Source organism: Leopardus geoffroyi, chromosome C1 (genome assembly GCF_018350155.1).
Source record: "Leopardus geoffroyi isolate Oge1 chromosome C1, O.geoffroyi_Oge1_pat1.0, whole genome shotgun sequence".
NCBI classification, from domain to species: domain Eukaryota; kingdom Metazoa; phylum Chordata; class Mammalia; order Carnivora; family Felidae; genus Leopardus; species Leopardus geoffroyi.
In genome coordinates this window covers 62,350,180-62,371,097 of record NC_059328.1, presented here as the reverse complement: position 1 = coordinate 62,371,097, position 20,918 = coordinate 62,350,180, and the positions used below count along the sequence as shown (strand labels likewise).

Below are 20,918 nucleotides of genomic sequence, written 5' to 3'. Positions count from 1 at the left end.
ATGCTATTATTGCCTATTGCCTCTTCCTTGAAACTTTCCTCCTTTGCCTTCCATGACACTCTACCTTCATCTTTCTTTGCCATCTCCTTTTACCTCTCATCTTGCCTCCTTTGTGACTCTTCTTCATACTTATTAGCCATCACTACAGGCTTAGACCTTGACTCTTGTTTTTGTATTCCAGATGTAGTCATCTTGTCGCATGACTTCAGGAACTTCCTAGATGTCTCTTGGATTTGTCACTAGCTCCTGAGTCCTCAGGTATAGAATAAAATTGGCACAGTGGGGAAAGTCTTGCACTTTTCCTTCAGTAATTTGATTTACTTTATAGAAATCTAGAAAAGATTTATTTAAGGAGAGGTGGCTCTCATGAGTAGTTTGTACATTAAATTTACTCATTTTGTGCCTACCACCCCCAAAGCATCCTCCAAATCATCTTAAAAGGAAAAAAAAAAAAACATGTCAGAAAAGGAAAAGAAATAAGGCCTGTTCTTCTGTAGAGCATAGTCTCTGCCTTCTGTGATCTGTGTCTCTAGGGGATGATCCACGGAGCTAGATGACAAGGTGTGGTAGATCTTACAGCCTGGCAAGTTGCTACTGTTCCCTGTTGCTTTGTTTCCTTTTGCTCTAGGACCAGCAGAGCTTTTATACTGCTTTTACAGAATCTGTGAGACTAGTTATACTGCTTTTACAGAATCTGTGAGACTAGTTACACTGCTTTTATAGACTCTGTGAGACTAGTTACACTGTTTTTACAGAATCTGTGAGACTAGTTATACTGTTTTTATAGACTCTGTGAGACTAGTTACACTGCTTTTACAGAATCTGTGAGACTAGTTATACTGTTTTTACAGAATCTGAGAGACTAGTTACACCGTTTTTACAGACTAGTTAGATTTTGCCCTGAGGTTTACCTCACACATCTGCAGATTTTTATGTTCTCACACAATATTGCTGGTCACCTCTATTAAAATGTGAATGGTTCCATAAATGGTGTATATAAATGTGAAAACATAAGCTTTTAAATAAGAAGCTACTTAATCATTATAGTTACTAATCTAAAAAAAAACAAACAAGGTTTGTTTTTATTTTTTTATGTGTTTTATGAAATAAAGGACAAAGAGCTTCTCCAGGCATGAACTAGTCTGGGCTTTCTCTGTATCTGGTCAAGGTCCCCTCCCTACCTCCTGCAGTCCCCATGAGTCCTGTGCAGTTACTGGTGCCTGACTGGTAGATTATGCTTGCCCTTAAATTTGACCTGGTTTAGCCAGATTCTCCATCCATTCAGTTAACGTATCTCATAAAGCATGACCTTTTTCCCAGTAATTTGGGCTCAAAATCTAGGATTCCTTCTTCTGTCTGCATCACACATCAGTTAATTGCTAAGTCCTCCAGATCAGAAATATCCAATAGAAATATAATGCAAGCCACATATGCCATTTCAATGTCTCATAACTATACCAAAAAGGGTAAAAAGAAACATGTGAAATTAATTTTATTAACATATTGTATTTAATCAAGTGCATTCAACATATTATCATTTGAACATGTAATCAGTATGAGTTTTAATGAGCACTGTACAATGTTTTTCGTACTATGTCTTTGAAATTCAGTAAGTATTTTATATTTATGGTGCATCTCATTCAAATGAGCTGCCTTTCAAATGCCCAACAGCCAAGTGGCTGCTGTCCCAGGCTGTACATCTCTAGCACCTGGACGGTGGCTCATGTGTCTGATAATCCCTTTCCCTTCTCAGTGCCACATCCCCGGGTCAGGGACTGGCTACCTAACTCTTCACAGGGCTGTTGCAGTCATCTACATACTTCCATTATGCCTTTAAGTCAACAAATAGCTCAAGTTAGCTCTTATTGATTGTGACAAGCACTGTGCTAGGTGCTGAGGTTACCAAGATGAGTAAAGCCAAATCCTTATTCTCAGAAGGATTGCACTATAGCAAGGGAGACAGAAATATCTACCATTAACCATGACGCATTGTGGTGAGTATAGTCATAGTGGTATAAATAAAGCACAATGAAGGAAATACTCGCTTTGAGGAGATTGAAGAGCATTTCAGAGAGAAGATGACATTTGAAATGGGCTTTGAAAGAAGAGTAGGAAGCGAGCAGATGGACTCAGGGAGCAGAGGGTAAAAGGCAGGAAGGCAAAGCAAGAGCAAGCTGGGTCCATCTCAGTACTGACAGAACCTACATAATGCAATTAAATAAAACTTGATAGAATACCCAACATACTCCTCCCCTGATTAAAACCTTCACCAGCTTCTTTCCTAATGAAAGCAGGTATGTTTTCTGCTTCATTGCTTTAAAATGTAGGTTTCGGGGCGCCTGGGTGGCGCAGTCGGTTAAGCGTCCGACTTCAGCCAGGTCACGATCTCGCGGTCCGTGAGTTCGAGCCCCGCGTCGGGCTCTGGGCTGATGGCTCAGAGCCTGGAGCCTGTTTCCGATTCTGTGTCTCCCTCTCTCTCTGCCCCTACCCCGTTCATGCTCTGTCTCTCTCTGTCCCAAAAATAAATAAACATTGAAAAAAAAAATTTTAAATGTAGGTTTCATGATCATTCAGGTACGTTGAGACTTATAGATCAGGAGATGATTGTCATTGAAAGGACACTTTGCACTTAACAGTTCCCAAAAGGAAGGGGCATGCCATGTACGATAGTCAGGGTTCTATCCAGAAGAAGGTTTGACCACATATCTGGGCACTGTGGCCCAGGTAAGCTGACAGATAAAACTAACCATCACATAAGTCATGCAGGACCACACAAGGCAGCACCAGGGTTGGTCAGGAGATTGGGAAGTGGGAGGGAAACATGGGCAAGAGCCTTTTTTGTGGTTTCTGAGAGAAGGAACAGGAAAGATGGGGTGAGCAGGCTTAGGATTGAACAGTATGAATAATTTCGACAGGCTCCAGAGTGTGGAAGCTGTCCTGAGTTGTCTAGTCCTAGAGAAGGGGGTTCTAAGGGCAGGGGAATATTGGCCCAGACTTTAAGAGCCAGGTCACAGAGGTAGGGGGAGGGTGGATATGAGCTCTGGGTTGGTTAGTTTGTACATGAAAAGCATGCTCCCAGGAAAGTCATTTACCCTCTCTAGGAATTAGTCTTGGGAGGGGTAGTTTCCCCAGAGTCAGTAAGGCTCCAGATGTCAAAACATCAGAATAAAAACATATGCTTATACACTGGCATTCAAGGACTCTCATATTTTGACTCCTTTCCAGCTTTCCACTCCCATCCAAGCTAAACTGAGCCACTCCCTGGACCCTCAGCTGGTTGGCCCACCACTTCCCCACCTCTGATCTGTGCTTTTTTCTGTTATTACTTTCTGCCTGATGCCTACTCCCTTTTAAATCATCTATATAACTTTTTTCTTATTTAATTACCTTTGTTAGCTTTTAATAAAATAAAATGTTTATGTTTATATTCAATGATGGCAGCAATGATTCTATCTTCCATTTGACGGACCCTAAGCATGTTCCAGGAGTTTTGCTCAGTGTTTTACATACATTTTCTCATTTAATACACACAATAAACTCAAGAAAGAGATGAGATAATTTATCCATATTAAAGATGAGGAAACTGAGGCAAGAAAGGTTAAATAATCTGGCCATCATCACATAACTAGTTAGTGGCAGACTAAGTGTATACACTCACTATACTTACAGTTAAGAGCCTGCATTTGTAACCCTCAAATCCATATTATATGGAATTTATCTACAAGTCTTTTTTCTCTCAAATTCTTGAAGATATTAATCACAATTGGTCAGGTGCTTCTTCAATGCAGAGATGTTCTTTTTCTATGAATTGCCTGTGAGTGCCTGAGATATAAGAAGGAGGTTATATCTTCTTTCTCACCTCTCCCAGCCCCTGTGAGAGGCCTTATGTTCTGTAGTGATTGCTATACATCCTAATAGGATCCCATCTCTTCCTTTCTTCAAAAGGATTTTGTGGGGCACCTGGCTGGCTCAGTCAGTTGAGCATCTGCCTCTTGATTTCAGCTCGGGTCATGATCCCAGGGTCATTGGATTGAGCCCCGAGTTGGGCTCTACCCTGAGCATGAACCCTGCTTGGGATTCTCATTCTCTCTCTCTGTGCCCCTCTCCCTCACTCGTGCACTCTCTCTTTCTCTGTCTCTCTCTAAAATTTAAAAAAAAAATGATTCTGTTACTTTCTTATGTCCCTTATATATTCTGCTTAGTATCAATATTCATGTACTTTTATTAATTGTCACTTCTACTCCCAGATTATGAAGCTTGTTGAGGGCAGGCATTTGATTTCACTTACAGTTAATCAAGTGTTTATTAGTATTGTGTTCATAAAGAGGTATTACCTTATTATCCATACAAAAAATTAAACTCTAAATTGTACTATTTAGCTTATGGAAATATTATGGAAATAAATTATGCCTTTCAGACATAGATCCCTTTTCTTCAACAACAAATAAAGTCTAACAAATGTTAGCTTTGTGAGACAGATTGCATATTTCCTTTGTTTGACTTACTTTAACTTTTTTTTTTAATTTCCATTCTAGTCAACATATTATCTTGGTATTTTTTATTCTTGGTTTTCCTCACCAGTGGACTCAGATTTGAGAATGAAAAAGGAAAGCATCAGCATGATTTTAACATAGGATAATTCAACATATTTCACATAGGCTTGATTTATTTCAGGCACTTTCCTTTAAAGAATGTTTTCGCTTAAAATTAACATCGCAGTTTGGTAACTGCATTACTAAAAAAGACTTTTAAAAAGGTGCAAAAGCCAGTCCAACTGGCAGACCTTGTAAGCTTTCCAGACTTTCTCACCAAAAGCAAAATGCAGCCAGATCTTTTCTACCTCTGAGCAGACTTACTGAATGTGTTCTGTTGAAGGAGATGAGGAAGGGAAGGCTCATGTGTCAACCCCACCTCCTCAAAATCTGGAGCTCTGATACCTCCAGAAGGGTTGAGGCATTGGGGGGCATGTCAGGAATAAGCCCCAGACATGCGATATAGTGGGAAGAAAAATGGGCAAGAGGAGAGGGAAAAGAGGAAGCATAACGAAAGCAAAGGAGGGAGGAGAAGAGAACAAGGAAACACCAGCATGAAAGGAAAGAGAAAAAGAGGAACCAAATGAATACTGTGAGAAGAGGTTTCCCTTACAACCAGCTGCTTCTGGAATCCTTAGGATACGAACATCGAACAATGGCACACTCTTAACTCTGGCTCACTTGGGAATTTTCTCTCCCTAAGACCTGAATCAGAGTCAACGTGGGGACTGCCTGCTACTCCTTACCCACGCTTTGAATCCATCTTTGTCACGGCTTAGTTACCAAAGGTGTTGTCTAACAGGCCCCTGTGAATCCATTTTCATGATGTGGTCCCTATCGAGTTCCTATAAATGCAGAAAGCTTCTGACTTAGGGCAGTGTCATCGTACTGGCACTGTAGCTTTTGTCTCAGCAAAGGAAAGAATGTGGAATCCCTAACTGTTCCATGGCTGTGTCCAGTCAGATCAATGTTTATTAGGCCCTTGCTAGGTGTCAGCACTGGCAAGGCGCTGGGAGCATAAAGATCAGTAAGATAGTGTCCTTATCTACTGACAGTGAGAGGGATACAGGGGAATGGTTTCACTGCCATGTGGCTTACAGACTTATATAGGTCTGAAGATTAAAAGCATTTGGTAGTGTTCGGACCACTACAATTAGTGCAGCTGCTGGGCCTTTAAAGGTATCAAAAGAAATTGCAAATAGTTGAGAGATAGTAGAAGTTAAGAATATAAGACATTTTTTTGTTATTTGAGAAATGTTGGACCTTATTCCATGGATATTGAGAATCTTTGGAAGACTTCAAGCAAAAGAATCACGTAATCTATTTAGTGACAATAGATCACTGTGATACCACAGAGGAAGGTTTTGAGAGACATCAGGCTAGAAATAGGGAGACCAGAGAATAGAGTAACATCTCAGTTTTCTTGGAACAGTTCAAATTTGTGTTTGTTTTTTTCTAGTATAATTATTAGTAATTCCTCTTTCACTGTGTCTCCCAGTTTGGATGATAAATTCTGTGGCCACTCTACTAACTACAGATTTATCCCAGTGGCCTGGAAAAAGACTCTATGGTGCTTGGAGTTCATCAGGGCTTGGCTAAGTGGATGAAGAGGAGTGACTGCCCAACGCTATCAGCAAGAACAGGCCCTTTGATCCCCTTAGAGTCTCTTAAGTCCACCTCTCACTCAGGCCTGAGCAGAGATAAAAGAGGGCCCAGTGAGCATTTAGTATACATATATACTAAATTTATTCATTTTTGAGAGAGAGAGGGACAGGGAAGGGCAGAGAGAGAGGGGGACAGAATCCCAAGCAGGCTCCACACTGTCAGCACAGAGCCCGATGTGGGGCTGTATGTCCGGAACCATGAGATCATGACCTGAGCTGAAATCAAGAGTCAGACGCTTAACCAACTGAGCCACCCAGGTGCCCCTGAAAATTGAGTATATTAATTGAATGCTAAATATTATACATGTGTGATGGCTGACTAGTTAACCACTCAACGAGCATGCTGTTTATTTGTCAGCTCAGATTATACTTGCCTGAGATATCTGGAAAGAAATAAGAAGGAAAGTCATAAGCAAGTGGTACAGGAAGTAAGAAAGATAACCCTTAGTTATGCAAGGGCATGAGGCCCTGCTCTGGTTCCTGAAATGGAACTGAATGTTCATGGAAGGTTTTGATACTTGCTTGAGGACAGCAGAAAGGGCCGTGAAACCTTGTTAAAGTTTCATCAGCCTGGGTCCTTATAACCTTGGAAGATGGTAAGTATAGAGGCAATTGAGTCAACTGAAGGAAACAATTATTCATTTCCTACTGCACGTATTTAATCACGAGCTGTCACTCGGGCCTCCTGTTAAAATCCAAAAAAGGTTACTTGGTGGCAATAATTGGGGAATATTTTTTAAAAGAATGAAGTAACTAGACCCAGGAGAAAAGAGATGTTATCAGGAACACATTTTGGCAGGAAAAAAAAAAAATGAGTAAGAATAAATGAAAAAGGTGAAGAGCTGTCATTTCCTTTATTTTATTTTTAAACATTTCAACTTCCACTTTCTCATTTTGTACATATGAGGCAGGCCTTTCCTCCACCATAATCTCACTATTGCCTTGCATTTATATAGAGCTTATCTCCCAGAAGCTCACAGGGCTACTTCTGAATCTATGCCACGTTAGAAAGTATTGCTTAACAAAAAGGAGATGCTCTTATTTAATCGTCATATCATTAAATGTTCTAGTGGGAGCTTGGAACTGGATTTGCTGTAGGTGGGTGATTGTGCACTGGGCCGCACAAGTGCATGTCACAGCTCCACAGCTACCCGGGCCAGAGCAAACGTGGCATGCTTTTGCAACTTGGAGTCAGGCCTGCCATCACCCCTTTGCTTTCCACTGTGACTCAGAGAGATGTTTCTAATCTGCAAAGAATTATCCAGGTTGCTGATTTACCTTCATGGCTACTGATGTTCCTGAAATATTTCTGGTGATTACCTCTCTATTTGGGAGCTCTGTCTGCCATAGGCAAGACCATTTGCTTAAATTTTAAATCTTGGGATTCCTTCCCCGTTTATACTTTTCAGACTGTCATTTGCAGAATTTCATTTAATCAGATGTACTTCCTCTGGTTTTTGCTTCAGAGAAATGGAATTGAATGAGGAAAAAAGAATCCTCTGAAGTGGAAGAGGATGGATTTGGAGATGGAAATATTTTAGGAGTTCCTTCAGAAATTTTTGTTGTAGCTTTGTTATTTAAAAAAAATGCATGTTTCCAAGGCATTCGTAATTCAGTGAAATCAAACTTAAATAATTGCTTTGAGTTCAGTGAAAGTTGGTCTCTTCACATTTTCCATTTAGCTGAAAATTGATTTTCAGAAAAGTGAAGTAGATTAAAATTATTGCCTGGCCTCTGTATAATTCTTGAGCTGACAGTATTTTTACATGACTATTTCTCTGTCTCCTCCTCTTCCTTTTTCTGCTTCTCTTTCCTCATATTCCTCTTAGAGATTAAACTCTTTGCTCATTCATTATTGTGAAAATCGAATACAAACTAGGAGGCAAGAAAAAGGACATTTCTTTCCATCTCTGGCATATCAATTTATTGTTTATGTTCTAAATTTGTGAACACCATAGAACAGCCTTTTTTGATTGGGTGTACTGTTTGATATTAAAAATAATACTAATAATGTTGGTTTTTCATTGAACTGAATGTCTCCTGTAAAACTGGAGAGTCCTAGGCATATAGCACATGTCTCTAATCCCCAGAGCAACCGTAGAAGGAATCGGACATGTGCCCGCCCCCTCTCACATAGAAGATCACGGAAGGATATATTGTCAGTGCTCAAGTATAAAGATGAAGCACTCAATTGCAAAGACAGTTGCTAAATCACAAAATCAATTCAAGTTAGAACAAAACTATGCCACCGGTATTTAATTATTTTGATTTGAATTTCAAGAATCAGCTAAAAGAACCAAGAGCAGTTTCATCTTGGCATCACTGGTATTTTCATTGTATGTAAAATACATACACAACTAAAATAAAAAGTGACAAACTTTGTCCAGACCCCTGGCATTTACATGAAAAATATAAACCCAAAATGCATGTAATTATTAGAGCGATTTGTTTTGTAATGGGCTTGACTTTTTGTGCACTGCAAAGGTTGACATTTTATAAAGGTTTTGTTGCTAGGTACATAAAACGAGCCTTCTCTACTCCTCGTATTACAGTACCATTACCCTCTGATTAGAAGGTAATTAATTAATAAGTCCCCTTCTTTTGTTTACTCTAGGATTCAAGAAAGGTTCACAGAACACCACTGCACAGTAATGCAGCTATTACAATGATCTATTTGGGGAAAAACGTGCACCTATCTCATGATCACCCAGACTTCCGGGATGAAATAAAAGTTTATCAACAACACTGTGGTGGGGAAAACCTTTGTGTTTACAAAGGCAAACTACTTGAAAAAGGTACACATGAAATGTGATTTTTTTTTAAGTTGCTTGAGGTTGATGCTATAGATAAGCTATCGTTGATATAATATCAAAATGACTTCAATCACTCTATGAAATTATGCATATCCAGGGACTTATAAACCAGCTGCCTAAAAGTAAATCTAGATTTACTGCTCCGTGATTGAAACCGAAGGAGCAATTACTCTTGAAGATTGTGAAAGAAAGAATTTGGAGTGATTTAACCCACTAACAGATTAATTTTGGGATAGAGATAGATGATCATTAAAATGTTGCACGAATAAACTGTCCCCCAAATTACAAGTTAACTATTTGGCCTGCCATAATGAATTATATCACACATTATTCTAAGGGAAAAATACCAGATTGGCAATTTGTTCTTGAGAAAAATGTTGAGATAAAATCACAAATCCAATAAACTTCAGGGTGAATCACACCTAAATAACTTGGTGCAGAATTTGGCTAGATGGATTTTAGTACATTTCTGCTTTCATTTGAGCATAAATCCATGTTTCTTACCATAAGATAATTTTTATATCCAATACAGGGTTTCTCATATTGTACTGAAATGGTTTTCATCAATATTTAGTTCTTTGGAGTAGCAGTTAAAAGGATGAGGATATAATATAGGATTATATTTGTTATTTCCTTGCTTAAGAAACTCTGTTTAGAAAGTTATTGTATTTTTACTAACTGAAAGAAATATTTACACTGGGCAATCTTGATATAGGTTTAGGGAGTCTTAGGAATTGGGGGTAAGCATGGAATTATTACTTTTGGCTTTTCTGATTTCCCTCATCACTCAAAAATAATGACTATTAATTTTAAAAATTTCAGGTACTTAAAAAGAAACTATACAGATTTAAGGATTACATATATAAAACTTTCCAACGTGAAAAAAAAAAGAGTAAACACTTGAATGTTAGTTTTAATGTTTACTTTATAAAGATTTGTAAAACTTATAAAAAATAATCCTCAGTATATTCTAGAAATGATTTTTCCTCATTTTCTCTACTTTGCTGAAATGTAATTTACTTTGTCATTCTGTCATAGCATTTGAAAGTCCATTCCTTTCACTTTGTAGGTGAGGAAAATGAGGAGACCAGAGATATAGTGGCTTCGTATGGTCCCATGTACAGTTTGGGGCATGGTCAAGAGCAGATACCGGGCCTCTGAATTGGTGCAGGATCCTTGCTCAGTTAGCGATCAGTGCAGAGGGTTTCCTACGTTTTCATAATATGAGTGGCATGAAACCCCTAATGATAGTGGCATAGATAGACTTATTTTTTGAAAGTGTGACTTTCAACTATTAATTTAGAAGAACAGCTGAAATTAGCTATAGTCTACAATTGGAACAAATGCAATGAAACTTTTCCTGGGTCTTGGATCACGCTTTATTTCAGACAATGCCTACATGCCTTTCTGCCCACTGGAAAACATGGTACATACAAATGAAACAAAAACAAGAAGCAGGGAGCTGAATGCTTCTCTGGGAGATGATACATACTCTGTAGGAACGGTGCAAAACCAGTAAGGGAGAGTGTGACTTGGCTAAGTGTTGTTTTGCATACATATCGATCCTGGGACTGACTTTTGTTGTGTCACTCAATGGACTTGAATAATAGGATGGAATGGGAGCTTAAATAATTGAATCCTGTCCACACAATAATTTTGTCTCAGCTTGCCCTTTGATTGCCAGGAAAGTAATTGTTCAAAATTGAAAAGTTGGTTGGCTCAGAGTTAACTTGCGGTTCAGCAATCTTAGCAATTTAGCTGGACTGAAAAGAATCTGCCCGTTTTTTACAAATCAAAGCTGTGCATGATTCAGTGAAATGTGAATAGGTTTTTAGAAGAGTTCTGTTGAAAAAAAAAAGGCGTTTAACGTTCTGCTTGGAGCAGTAAACTAATTAAAAATGTGGCATTCGTTAATTTGTCTTGCTTTGGGATGAGAAATAACAATAAAATTAATTATTTAGGAGTGTGGCAAGTGCATCTTTTATTCCCACAGTAATTCATTGATGTCTTACAGTTTGAGTTTAGATATCAAGCCACATATTGATTGTTAGGTACACCTATGAAGTCACGGACTCTTTCTGCTGCTTGTAAAGAGTCTGGTTCTTCACAGGCATTTTTATTTACCATGTTCATCCTTTCAAACAAGGAAAACCTTGGCCTCCTGGGTTCATGTGGAATCCAAGAGCAAAATAACTTTTTTTTTTTCTGGGCCCCTTATAATCCCTTCCTTTTCTGCCCCATTTTCCCATATTTTCATAACCTGCTGTACTGATTTGTGCATTCCTCATTACTCCCTCACAAACCGGTGGCGCTGCCGTGTCCCCACCCCCATGCTGTTAGCTTGTCTCTTCTGGTGCTATTTCCTTTGTCTGAAATAGGACAAAGGATTTTAAATTCAAAATAGGATTTTAAATTCAAATCGTACCCATCTTTTAAGAATCAGATTGAGGCTGTGAGGCTTTCTCAGCTGACTTCTACCATTTTATCCCTCCCTCCATGGCTCTGGCTCTTAGTCTCCACCGAAAACCAAACATTTCATTACACTGTGACTTAGAGTAACTGTGTTTTTATTTTTCTTTTACTTGTTATATATATTGAGTTTTTAGTTTTTACTGAGGTGTAACTTATATTCCATAAAATTCATCTATTGAGTGTACAATTCATTGAGTTTTAAACATTTTTATAGGGTCGTGCAGCCATGATCACAAACCAGTTTCAGAATATCTCTATCACTTCAGAAAGTTCCTTTGTGCCCATTGGCAAAGAATCCTCACTGTTTGTAGCCAGCCTCAGGCAGCCACTGATCTGCTTCCGATCTCTACAAATATGCCTTTTCTGAACATTTCATACAAATGAAGTCACACAATAGGCAGTATTTGTGTCTTGCTTTTTCACTTAGCATAATGTTTCTGAGAGTCGTCTAATTCATACCATTTATCAATAATTGTTCTCTTGTACCACTGAATGTATTCCACTACATGGGTATTCGTACTATTTCTAATTCGGTTTTTGTTTGTTTAAGTTTATTTTATGTTTGTTTATTTATTTATTTTGAGAGAGAGAGCATGTATGCAGGGGAGGGGCAGAGAGAGACAGGGAGAGAGAATCCCAAACAAACTCATGCCCTTCAGCCACTTAACCGACTGAGCCACCCAGGTGCCCCTACAAATACAAGTTTTTGTGCAGACATCTGGTCATGTCTCTTGAGTAGATTCCTAGAGGTGGATTTGATGGCCTTTTTTTTTTTTTCCTGAGTGAGGGTCACACTTTTCTGTTTTTTACATACATGTTCTTTGATTTTTGTTGTTCTTGTTGAAAACAGAATAGTTTTGATCATATAGCAGCTGTGGATTCTAGATTCTGACTTTTCCCACTTGAAGGTTATTGTCTTGCTGTTTTTGTTGTTCTTTAGTAACTTCTCTGTAACAAATCTGTGAAATCCATGCCCCCTCTCCTTGGTAGACAGCCAGTGTGATGTCTCTGCTCAGATTTTATCTATTTTTATTTTTCAGCTGGTCTCTTAGGGTTATCCCTGTGTTTTCATAGTGTATTGATCATCTAGTGATTTGTCAGAAGTTGTGTTCAAACACTTTGAACCACTACAGCCGCCAACTTCTGCTGGTGGATCTCTGTGTAGGTGAATTAGTTTCCTGGGGCTAATGTAACAAATCCTCAAAACTAGTGGCTTAAGACAGCAGAAATTTAACTCTCACAGTTCTGGAGGGCAGAAGTCTAAAATCAGGTATTAGCAGGGCCATACTCCATCTAGCAGCTCTAGGGGAGAATCTTCCCTTGACTCTTCCATCTCCTGGCAATTCCATTTCTGTATCTGTCCTCACATGTCATTCTTCTCTGTGTCTCTGTCAGTGTTGGGTCCTCTTCTTCTAAGGACGTCCATCATTGGGTTTGTTTGATAAAACAAATCCAACATAGTTTCATCTTTACCCTTCACTACTTATCCAAAGAAATAAGAAACCATACCCAAATAAGGTTACATTCTGAGGTTCTGGGTGGTCATGGATTTTTATTTTTATTTTTTAAAGATGTTTACTTATTTATTTTGAGAGAGAGAGAGAGAGAGCATGAGCAGGGGAGGGGCAGAGGGAAAGGAGAAAGAATCCCAAGCCATGACATGAGGCTCATTCCTACGAATCCTGAGATCATGACCTGAGCTGAAACCAAGAGTTGGACGTTCAACCGACTGAGTTGCACACACCCCAGTCATGGATTTTTAGAGGGCAATATTCAACCCGCTGTAACGGGTTCAGGAGTACAAAGTTCAGGCAGTTTTCAAGTCTGCTTTAACTTTTATTTTCCACCAGGCTTTCTTGTGTTTTCTTTGTTCACAGATGGAAGCTCTGAGCAGGTCAGGGATGTGTGAATAGGTTGGGTCTACTCCAATCCATGCCACTTCCCGTTAGCTGGGGATGTGTTGAGAGCTTATTGAATGTGTCTATAATGGCCTTATGGCCTGCATCTCCCTGTTAAATTTCTGACTAGTCCACTGGCCTGCTGCTTGCCCTAATTAAAAATACAGTCTCAGCTAGCAGAATCCCTGACCTTCCACGTTAGCTTGCCTCCAAGATTGCTACTTATTACTGGTAATGCTACTGGCCAAGGAGTTTTTGTTTTCTGCTCCCAATGAAGCCAGCCCCCACTGACAGTGAAGCTGCTGGTTATTTCTGGCCTGCCCTACCATATTAGAACGAGGCGATGAAATGGTGGCGGGGTTGGGGAGGGGGGAGGAGCAGCCCCAGGCAAGAATGCCTCAGACTCCCTCTGTTCTTACATAAAATTCAGTCATTTTTGATGAATAACTGCTGCTCAGTTTGTTTTAAGTCTTTGGCCCATTTTTAGAGACAAAATTTTAAGGGGAGAGGATTTGGTGACCTCACTCCAGAAAGCTGGTCTATTATTTTCATCTCTTCTGCTAAATTATAACTTCTTGAGGAAGGAGACCATATTTGATATTTTTTTGGTATTTTAGTTTCTCTTTAGTGCCTAAAACAGTGCGAACCACTGCCAGTCCACAATGAATAACCACGGTTTACAAATAGTCTGGAATGCCTTCTAACATTAGACATTATATAATCCTTAATTAAGACTACTCTGCAGACTGGGTCACTCCCTCCACCCCACTCCTTCACCCCCATCCCTGGCCATCCTCATTTTATAGATGAGAATTCTGAAATGCAGCAAAATTAAATGACTTGCCAATGGACACTCAACTTGTAAGGGAAGAACTAGGACATGGACCCAAATCTTCTGACTTCTGTTTTATATTCATTCCATCATTTCACACAGAAACCATTAAGTCAGGGTTGCCAAGCGTCAATAAATTTTAAAATGTAAAATTAGGGGCACCTGGGTGGCTTAGTCAATTAAGTGTACGACTTTGGCTCAAGTCATGATCTCATGGTACGTGGGTTTGAGCCCCACATTGGACTCTGTGCTGACAGCTCAGAGCCTGGAATCTGTTTCAGATTCTGTGTCTCCCTCTCTCTGCCCCTCCCCCACTTGCATTCTGTCTCTCTCTCTCTCTTTCAAAAATAAACATTAAAAAAACTAAAATATAAAATTAAAAAATAGATAACAAGGAAAGAAAAGCAGATGGTGTCAATTCTTGTTCAGTAAGTTTGGAAAAAAAAATGAAAGAAATGGAATAATAGGTGGATGTGCTCTCTAGCCAAATGAGTACAAAATGGAAAAGCAGTCATGTCTAGCAGTTCATCTCCTGTGCCCGTTCACAGCATTTCATTGCCTATACCCTCTTCCCAGGCTGGGAACTTAGGTGGTTACAGAGTGTGATGCTGCAGCAGAATAGATCATTGTTACATGAATGTCCCATTCAAATTTCGGTAAAGAAAGCAGCCAAACTAGCTTTCTAGTCAATACGTAGGAGCCCATATGTCATTTAGAAGAGTGAATTTTTATGAACTTTTTTTAAAAAATGGTTTATTTATTTCGAGAGAGAGAAAGAGAGAGAGGAGCAGCGGGGGAGGGGCAGAGAGAGAGGGAGAGAGATCCCAAATCCCACGCAGGCTCTGCACTGTCAGCACAGAGCCCAATGCTGGGGCCCAGGAAACCAGGAGATCATGACCTGAGCCAAACTCAAGAGTCAGATGCTTAACCTACTGAGCCACTCAGGCACCCAAAGACAAATAGATTTTTAAATTTGTTGTATTTTAGTTTCCCTAGACAATAACTTTTCAATTTTCTCCTCCCTAGTGTGTTTAATTTTGCATCACAAATACTAAGGTGTAAATAACAGAATTACTTTTTCAATAATTCTGTTCTTTATACAAGTTGCATCTGATTTAGACCTTTTTTAGGGGCAGAACGTGGTCCAAACATAGTATTTCTAGATGACAGTGAAAGAAACAGGTTAAAGTAATAATGAATTAATTATTTATCGGGAGCCTCCTATGCCATTGTCCTGGGATCTGGGGAAACAAAGGTGAGGAAGATGAGTTCCAGCTCTCATGGATTTCACAAGCATGCAGGTCACAGACATCCACTTCAGGGCTCTCAAGGTATGGTCCTTGGACCAGAATCGCAAGCATCACCTGGCAACCTGATAGAAATGCAAATTCTTGGGCCCTACCGAATCAGAAACGCTGGCAGGAAGCCCAGCAATCTGCGTTATAATAAGCCTTTCAGGGTATTCTGATGCACACTAGTTTGAGAAACAGCGGTACAGCCAAATTTTTACTATACATTGAAATACTGCAATAACAAGAAAGGTGTACATGCAGAGAGATTAAATGATCAACCCCATTATTAGTGCAAGTGGAAGAGTCCAGGGAACCTTCTTTTGTAGGAAGTAACATTAGAAGTGTCATGAGAAGAAGGTTTCTGAGTCATTCTGTAGAATAGGGTTTTCTTAGACCTAGAATTTGGGCTCTCTAAGGTGAAGCCTTTTCAAAGAGCATTATAAAGACTTGGAATGATTAAACATTACTAATTACGAGCAGTGGTTCTTAATTTATTGGTGGGACTTTTGGGTGGGTGGGGAAGCAAGTGGGGGAAACCAATCCAGGCAGAATCGAGAACGAATTAGAGATGGAATAACTCCCCCTCCTCCATACGTATTAGGCTGTTTCAAGTCACAGCTAAAAATACAAATTTATTTAAAAGCATTACTGAGCTCACAGTAACCTTTTGTCATATACTTTAACAGTAGCTAACATAGCAAGATGGACTCAAGAGAGATATTTGGACTCAAATACTAACTGTCCTACTTACTGTATGATCTTGGATAAATTACTGAGTCCTCCTAAACTTTAATTTCTGCATATAACTAGTGATAATAACATTCTCATTTCATGTGGTTGTTGAGAAATAACACACCTAAGATCATCAGGCAGAATGCCCGGCCATAGTAAGAGCTCATATAATGTTATTATTTTATTACAAATCAGACTTTTATAATGCCTTGGAGTATTTATTGTAAATAAAAGTAATAGAAGGTGTTCTTATGATTAAAAATTGTCCTCAAGTTAAAAAGGTGATCTAGAGCGTACTATTGTACTTATCTAATAGAAAACTGTGATTTTGAACATATTAGTCCAAAGTCGGTTGCTTTCACTGATGTATTTACTTTTTTAATTCCAGAGACCTTTCAGTTTATTTCCAAAAGGCACCATGGTTTCCCCTTCAGTCTCACCTTTTTCCTGAATGGGATGCAAGTGAACAGGTTGAGCTCCTGCTGTGAATATAAGCATCGGAAAGGTTCCAGACTTGGAGGCAAAGGAGGCTACTTTGGGTTTGTGTGCGTGGAGAGATCATCTCCTTGCTACAAGTATGGAAACAAATGTCCTCTGGTAGAGGGCAAGTCTTGCTACATTTTTCTTTTCATGCTTCTACTGATGCATTTCTCAGCACAGTCTGTTAACAAAGATATCAGTGTAGATGAACCTAAAATGTCTAAGTTAAAGGTTGCTTATTATAACCAGGTGTGTTGGATTTGAAATTATAAGATATGAATTAGATTTCCAGATGCATTATATAATGGGGGTAAAAGCTGGTGGTGTTTCAAAGTCTGTCTGTCTGTCTGTCTGTCTCTCTCTCCCTTTCTCATACTGCTTTAAATTCTGTTTCTGAAGTGAAGGAGAAAGGGTGTTTTATTCTCAGTCTTCTTAGGAACTGGTTTGGGGAATTCCCGAGCATGTGTCCTGCATGTGTCTTGTATGGTTGGGTATTACAGGTCATACCAGAGGTGTGCTTCATTATGGTGTGGCCCGGTTATCATTCTCATGCCCCTGCTTTTAATCTCAGACATAATGAAATGCCTGGTTTTTATCTCAGGCATGATAAAAGGTCAATTTTGACTGTTGTTTACCAGCTTTCATATTGGACATTCTGTTTGAAATTAGGACACTTACGTGCGGGCTTTCTTTAATTTTTTTCTGAATGTACTCATGGAGAATTAATGTATGCCAAGCTAGAAAATAGGAGTGAACCAACCAAAGTTCCTGCTCTCATAGAGCCCATTCTAATGGGGGAAAGCAAATAGCAAGTAAACCAATTAATAGGTGCCAGATGGCATTAAGAGTGATGAACACAAAGCAGGGAAGTGAGATACGTGGAGTTAAGGGGAACAAGGGGCAGAAGGTGGTACTATTTCATCTAGGATGATCAGGAAAGGCCTCTTTGATGTCTTTTGAGCAGAAATCAGAAAAAATAGTTTTCTAAATAGTTTTTCCCTAAATAGTCCCTCTAAAAAGTTTTTGAAGTAGAAGAAAAGAATATACAAAGAGCATGAGACAGGAGCATGCTTGGTGTGCTTAAGCTAGTGTAGCCAGAGCAAAAGTAAGGGATAGGACAATAATAGAAGGCGAGCTTAGAGGGACAGTAGGGCCAAGACATGGAACATCCTAAAGTGATTGCAAGGATTTTGACTTTTTCTAAGCGAGATGCAAAGCTTCTAAGGTAGGTTTTGAGCAATGACCTGTCTTGATTTGACTGTAGCTCCTATGGGAAAGGGGGCAAGGGAAGAGTGGAAACTAATTTAATCCAGAGGAGAGAGAATGGTAGAGTTAGAAGTGATTGGGTTCTAGATATATTTTGAAAGTAGAGTCCACAGGATTTATCAATGGATTGGATGCAAGGCGTGAGATAAAAAGAGAGTTAAAGGTGATTGAAAAGCTTTTGTTCTGAACAACTGCAAAAATGTCCAGTTAACATGTACTAAGATGGAGAAGACTGTGAAAGAAGCAGGTTTGGGAGTGAAATGAAGGGATATTGATTTGGGGCACATTAAATGTAAGACATCTATGAGTATGCAAGCAGAGATGTTAATTAAGTGTTTGAATATGTGAATCTGGGGTCCGGTGAGAGGTCCAGGCTGGAGATATAAATTTGAGAATGGTTTGCATGTAGATGGCGTTTAAACTCATAAGATGGGATGGGATTGTTTAAGAATTGAATGCAGATAGAGATGTCTGGTGTCCAGGTCACTCCAGTTTAAAGATGAAGGAGATAAAGAGGAACTGGAAAAAGGCCTAAGAAGGAAGGCAAGGGATTACAAAGAGAACGCCGAGAACATGGTGTCCTGGAAATGAACAGAGAACAGCATAATCAACTAGGTCAAATGTGTGTATATGTGAAGTAAAATGAAGTCTGAGGATTGAGTATGATTTGGTAATGTGGTGGTTATTGGTGACCTTGACACAAATTATTGTAGTGAAGTAATAGGAATGCAAACTTGATTGGAGTGGGTTTAACAAATAATTGGAGTAGAGGTAAAGCCAGAGAATACAGATTACTCTTTTTAAAGAATTTTACTATAAAAGATGTCAATTGGGTGACAGCCAGGAAGGAAGATGTAAGGGCCAAAGGGGGCTTTTTAGTTTTTAAGGTGGGAGATATAGTAATATGTTATATGTGATAGGTAGAATTGATACACTAGAGGGAGATAGCAAAAATCAAAAAAAGAATTTGATCAAGCATGACATGGAGGGAGAAATTGCTGGAGCAAGGGCTTGAGTGGACGAGAGGAGGTGGGATCTAGGGCTCAAATTAAGACGTTAGCCTTAGAGGAGGAGAATCATTCTTCTAGAGTAACTGTAGGAGAGATGGCATATAGGGTAGAGGGAGAGGTAAGTTGATGCATGTGTTGGGACCAACTGGAAGTTCTCTGCTGATTGTTTCTATTTTTTTCAGCCAAATAATAATTTATCAGCTTAGGTTAAGGCTTAAGGGAGAGGGAATTGGAGGTTTTCGGTGAGAGAAAAGGTGTGGAGGAGTCATCCAGCAAGTGGCAGAGTGAATGGTCTACAGCAATATAGTAGGAGTGCCCAGGAGTACTTGGGACCCACCTGAGGCTGCTTTCCTGTTCCAGCACAAACAGGCTTTCTCCATATTTGTTGGGCAAGTCACGTAGCAAATTTCTGCTTAACTCCTAGGAAAGCTAATGAGCTTACATACAATCCTCCAAGCACAAACACATTGCATTCTTTGAGAGTTACTATATAAATCCAAGCTGTAAATGTTTGGTTGTAAACACCTTCTATGGAGGTTTAACAATCAGTACCAAAATCTGATTGATGACCTCTACTTTCCTATTTAACACTTAATAGTCTCTGTACAATTTTTATATGATTTCATTTGATTCTCTGTAGCTTCTTTCTTTGACCTTTTCAAATAATAATAAAACAATGGTTGTGGTATTAAAGAATAAGACCTGTTATCCTTAACTAAAATGCATAGTTTTTAAGGACACTGGTTTTCAGTGTTTTGTTGGCTTCATCATTTCTCCAAACGAAATGTGTGCATGGCCAAAGTAGAAAAGTGTGGTGTCATTTCATGCCTCCCTGCTGCAGACCAAATAGAAGTCAAGGCAGAATGTTTTAAATGGGGCAGGGATATATGCTAGAGCTTTGCCTGTTTGGGTCTGCCCCACATGAGACTACTCCGATTATTCCGGAAGCACCTACACTGCACAGCTCCAGTGAATGTTCTCCAGTGGAGAACCACCCCTCTTATAATATAATATAATGTAATATAATATAATATAGTCACTTATAATATATAATATATTATTACTTTTATATTACATATTATATTACTTATTATATATATACATATATATAAACTCACTTGTAATATTATATAACTTTTTGGCAGGATCATATCTACAATTACACTTTTAGTTATTTTATTTTTTTTTTAATGTTTATTTATTTTTGCGATAGAGTGCAAGCAGGGAGGGGCAGAGAGAGGGAGAGAGAGAATCTCAAGCAGGCTCCATGCTTGTCAGCACAGAGCCCACAAACTGTGAGATCATGACCTGAAACGAAATCAAGAGCCAGGTGCTTAACTGACTGAGCCACCCAGGTGCTCCACTTTTAGCCATTTTAAGGGGTGTACATTAATTCCTCTAATTTGTTAAAAATTAAATTAATTTTAACTCATTTTAAAAATACAGATTCCAGGGGCTCCTGGGTAGCTCAGTCGGTTGAGGGTCCGACTTCGGCTCAGGTCATGATCTCACAGTTTGTGAGTTCGAGCCCTGCGTTGGGCTCTGTGGTGACAGCTCAGAGCCTGGAGCCTGCTTCAGATTCTCTCTCTCTCTCTGCCCCTCCTCCACTCACACTCTGTCTCTCTCTCCTTTGGAAATAAATAAACATTAAAAAAAAATACAGACTCTGGAACTTTTGTTATGAGGAGGGAAGTATTTGATACAACAAGAGGGAGTTCTGTTTCTGAACATGACTAGGAATTACCTGTTTGAGGTCCTCAGAAAACAAGAAAGGCTCAGCAGCGGTCACCAACAGGTGTGGAGATTCCACAGGTGCACCCATCCCTCAGTCATGGAAACTGAAGAGACAAGGTAGTTATTTCCAGTCGCTAGAGTGGAACACCAGGAGGAAGAATTGCCTAGCCAAGTGGAACGCAGACAGCTCTGA

The 20,918-nt window shown here is 39.3% G+C and overlaps 1 protein-coding gene across 11 annotated transcripts in view; it reads left to right on the top strand.

Annotated features, from left to right (window-relative positions):
- The window catches only part of ERICH3 (glutamate rich 3), a 109,745-nt gene that overhangs the window by 49,076 nt on the left and 39,751 nt on the right, over nt 1-20,918 (top strand). For all 11 annotated transcript variants that reach the window (XR_006712383.1, XM_045477863.1, XM_045477862.1 and 8 more), the window contains 2 exons: nt 8,811-8,991; nt 16,624-16,810. Coding sequence is in view for 10 of the 11 variants with exons in the window: in XM_045477863.1 (XP_045333819.1) it covers nt 8,811-8,991; nt 16,624-16,810 (368 nt within the window). In the remaining variant the exon portion in view is untranslated. The remainder of the gene's footprint in view (nt 1-8,810; nt 8,992-16,623; nt 16,811-20,918) is intronic.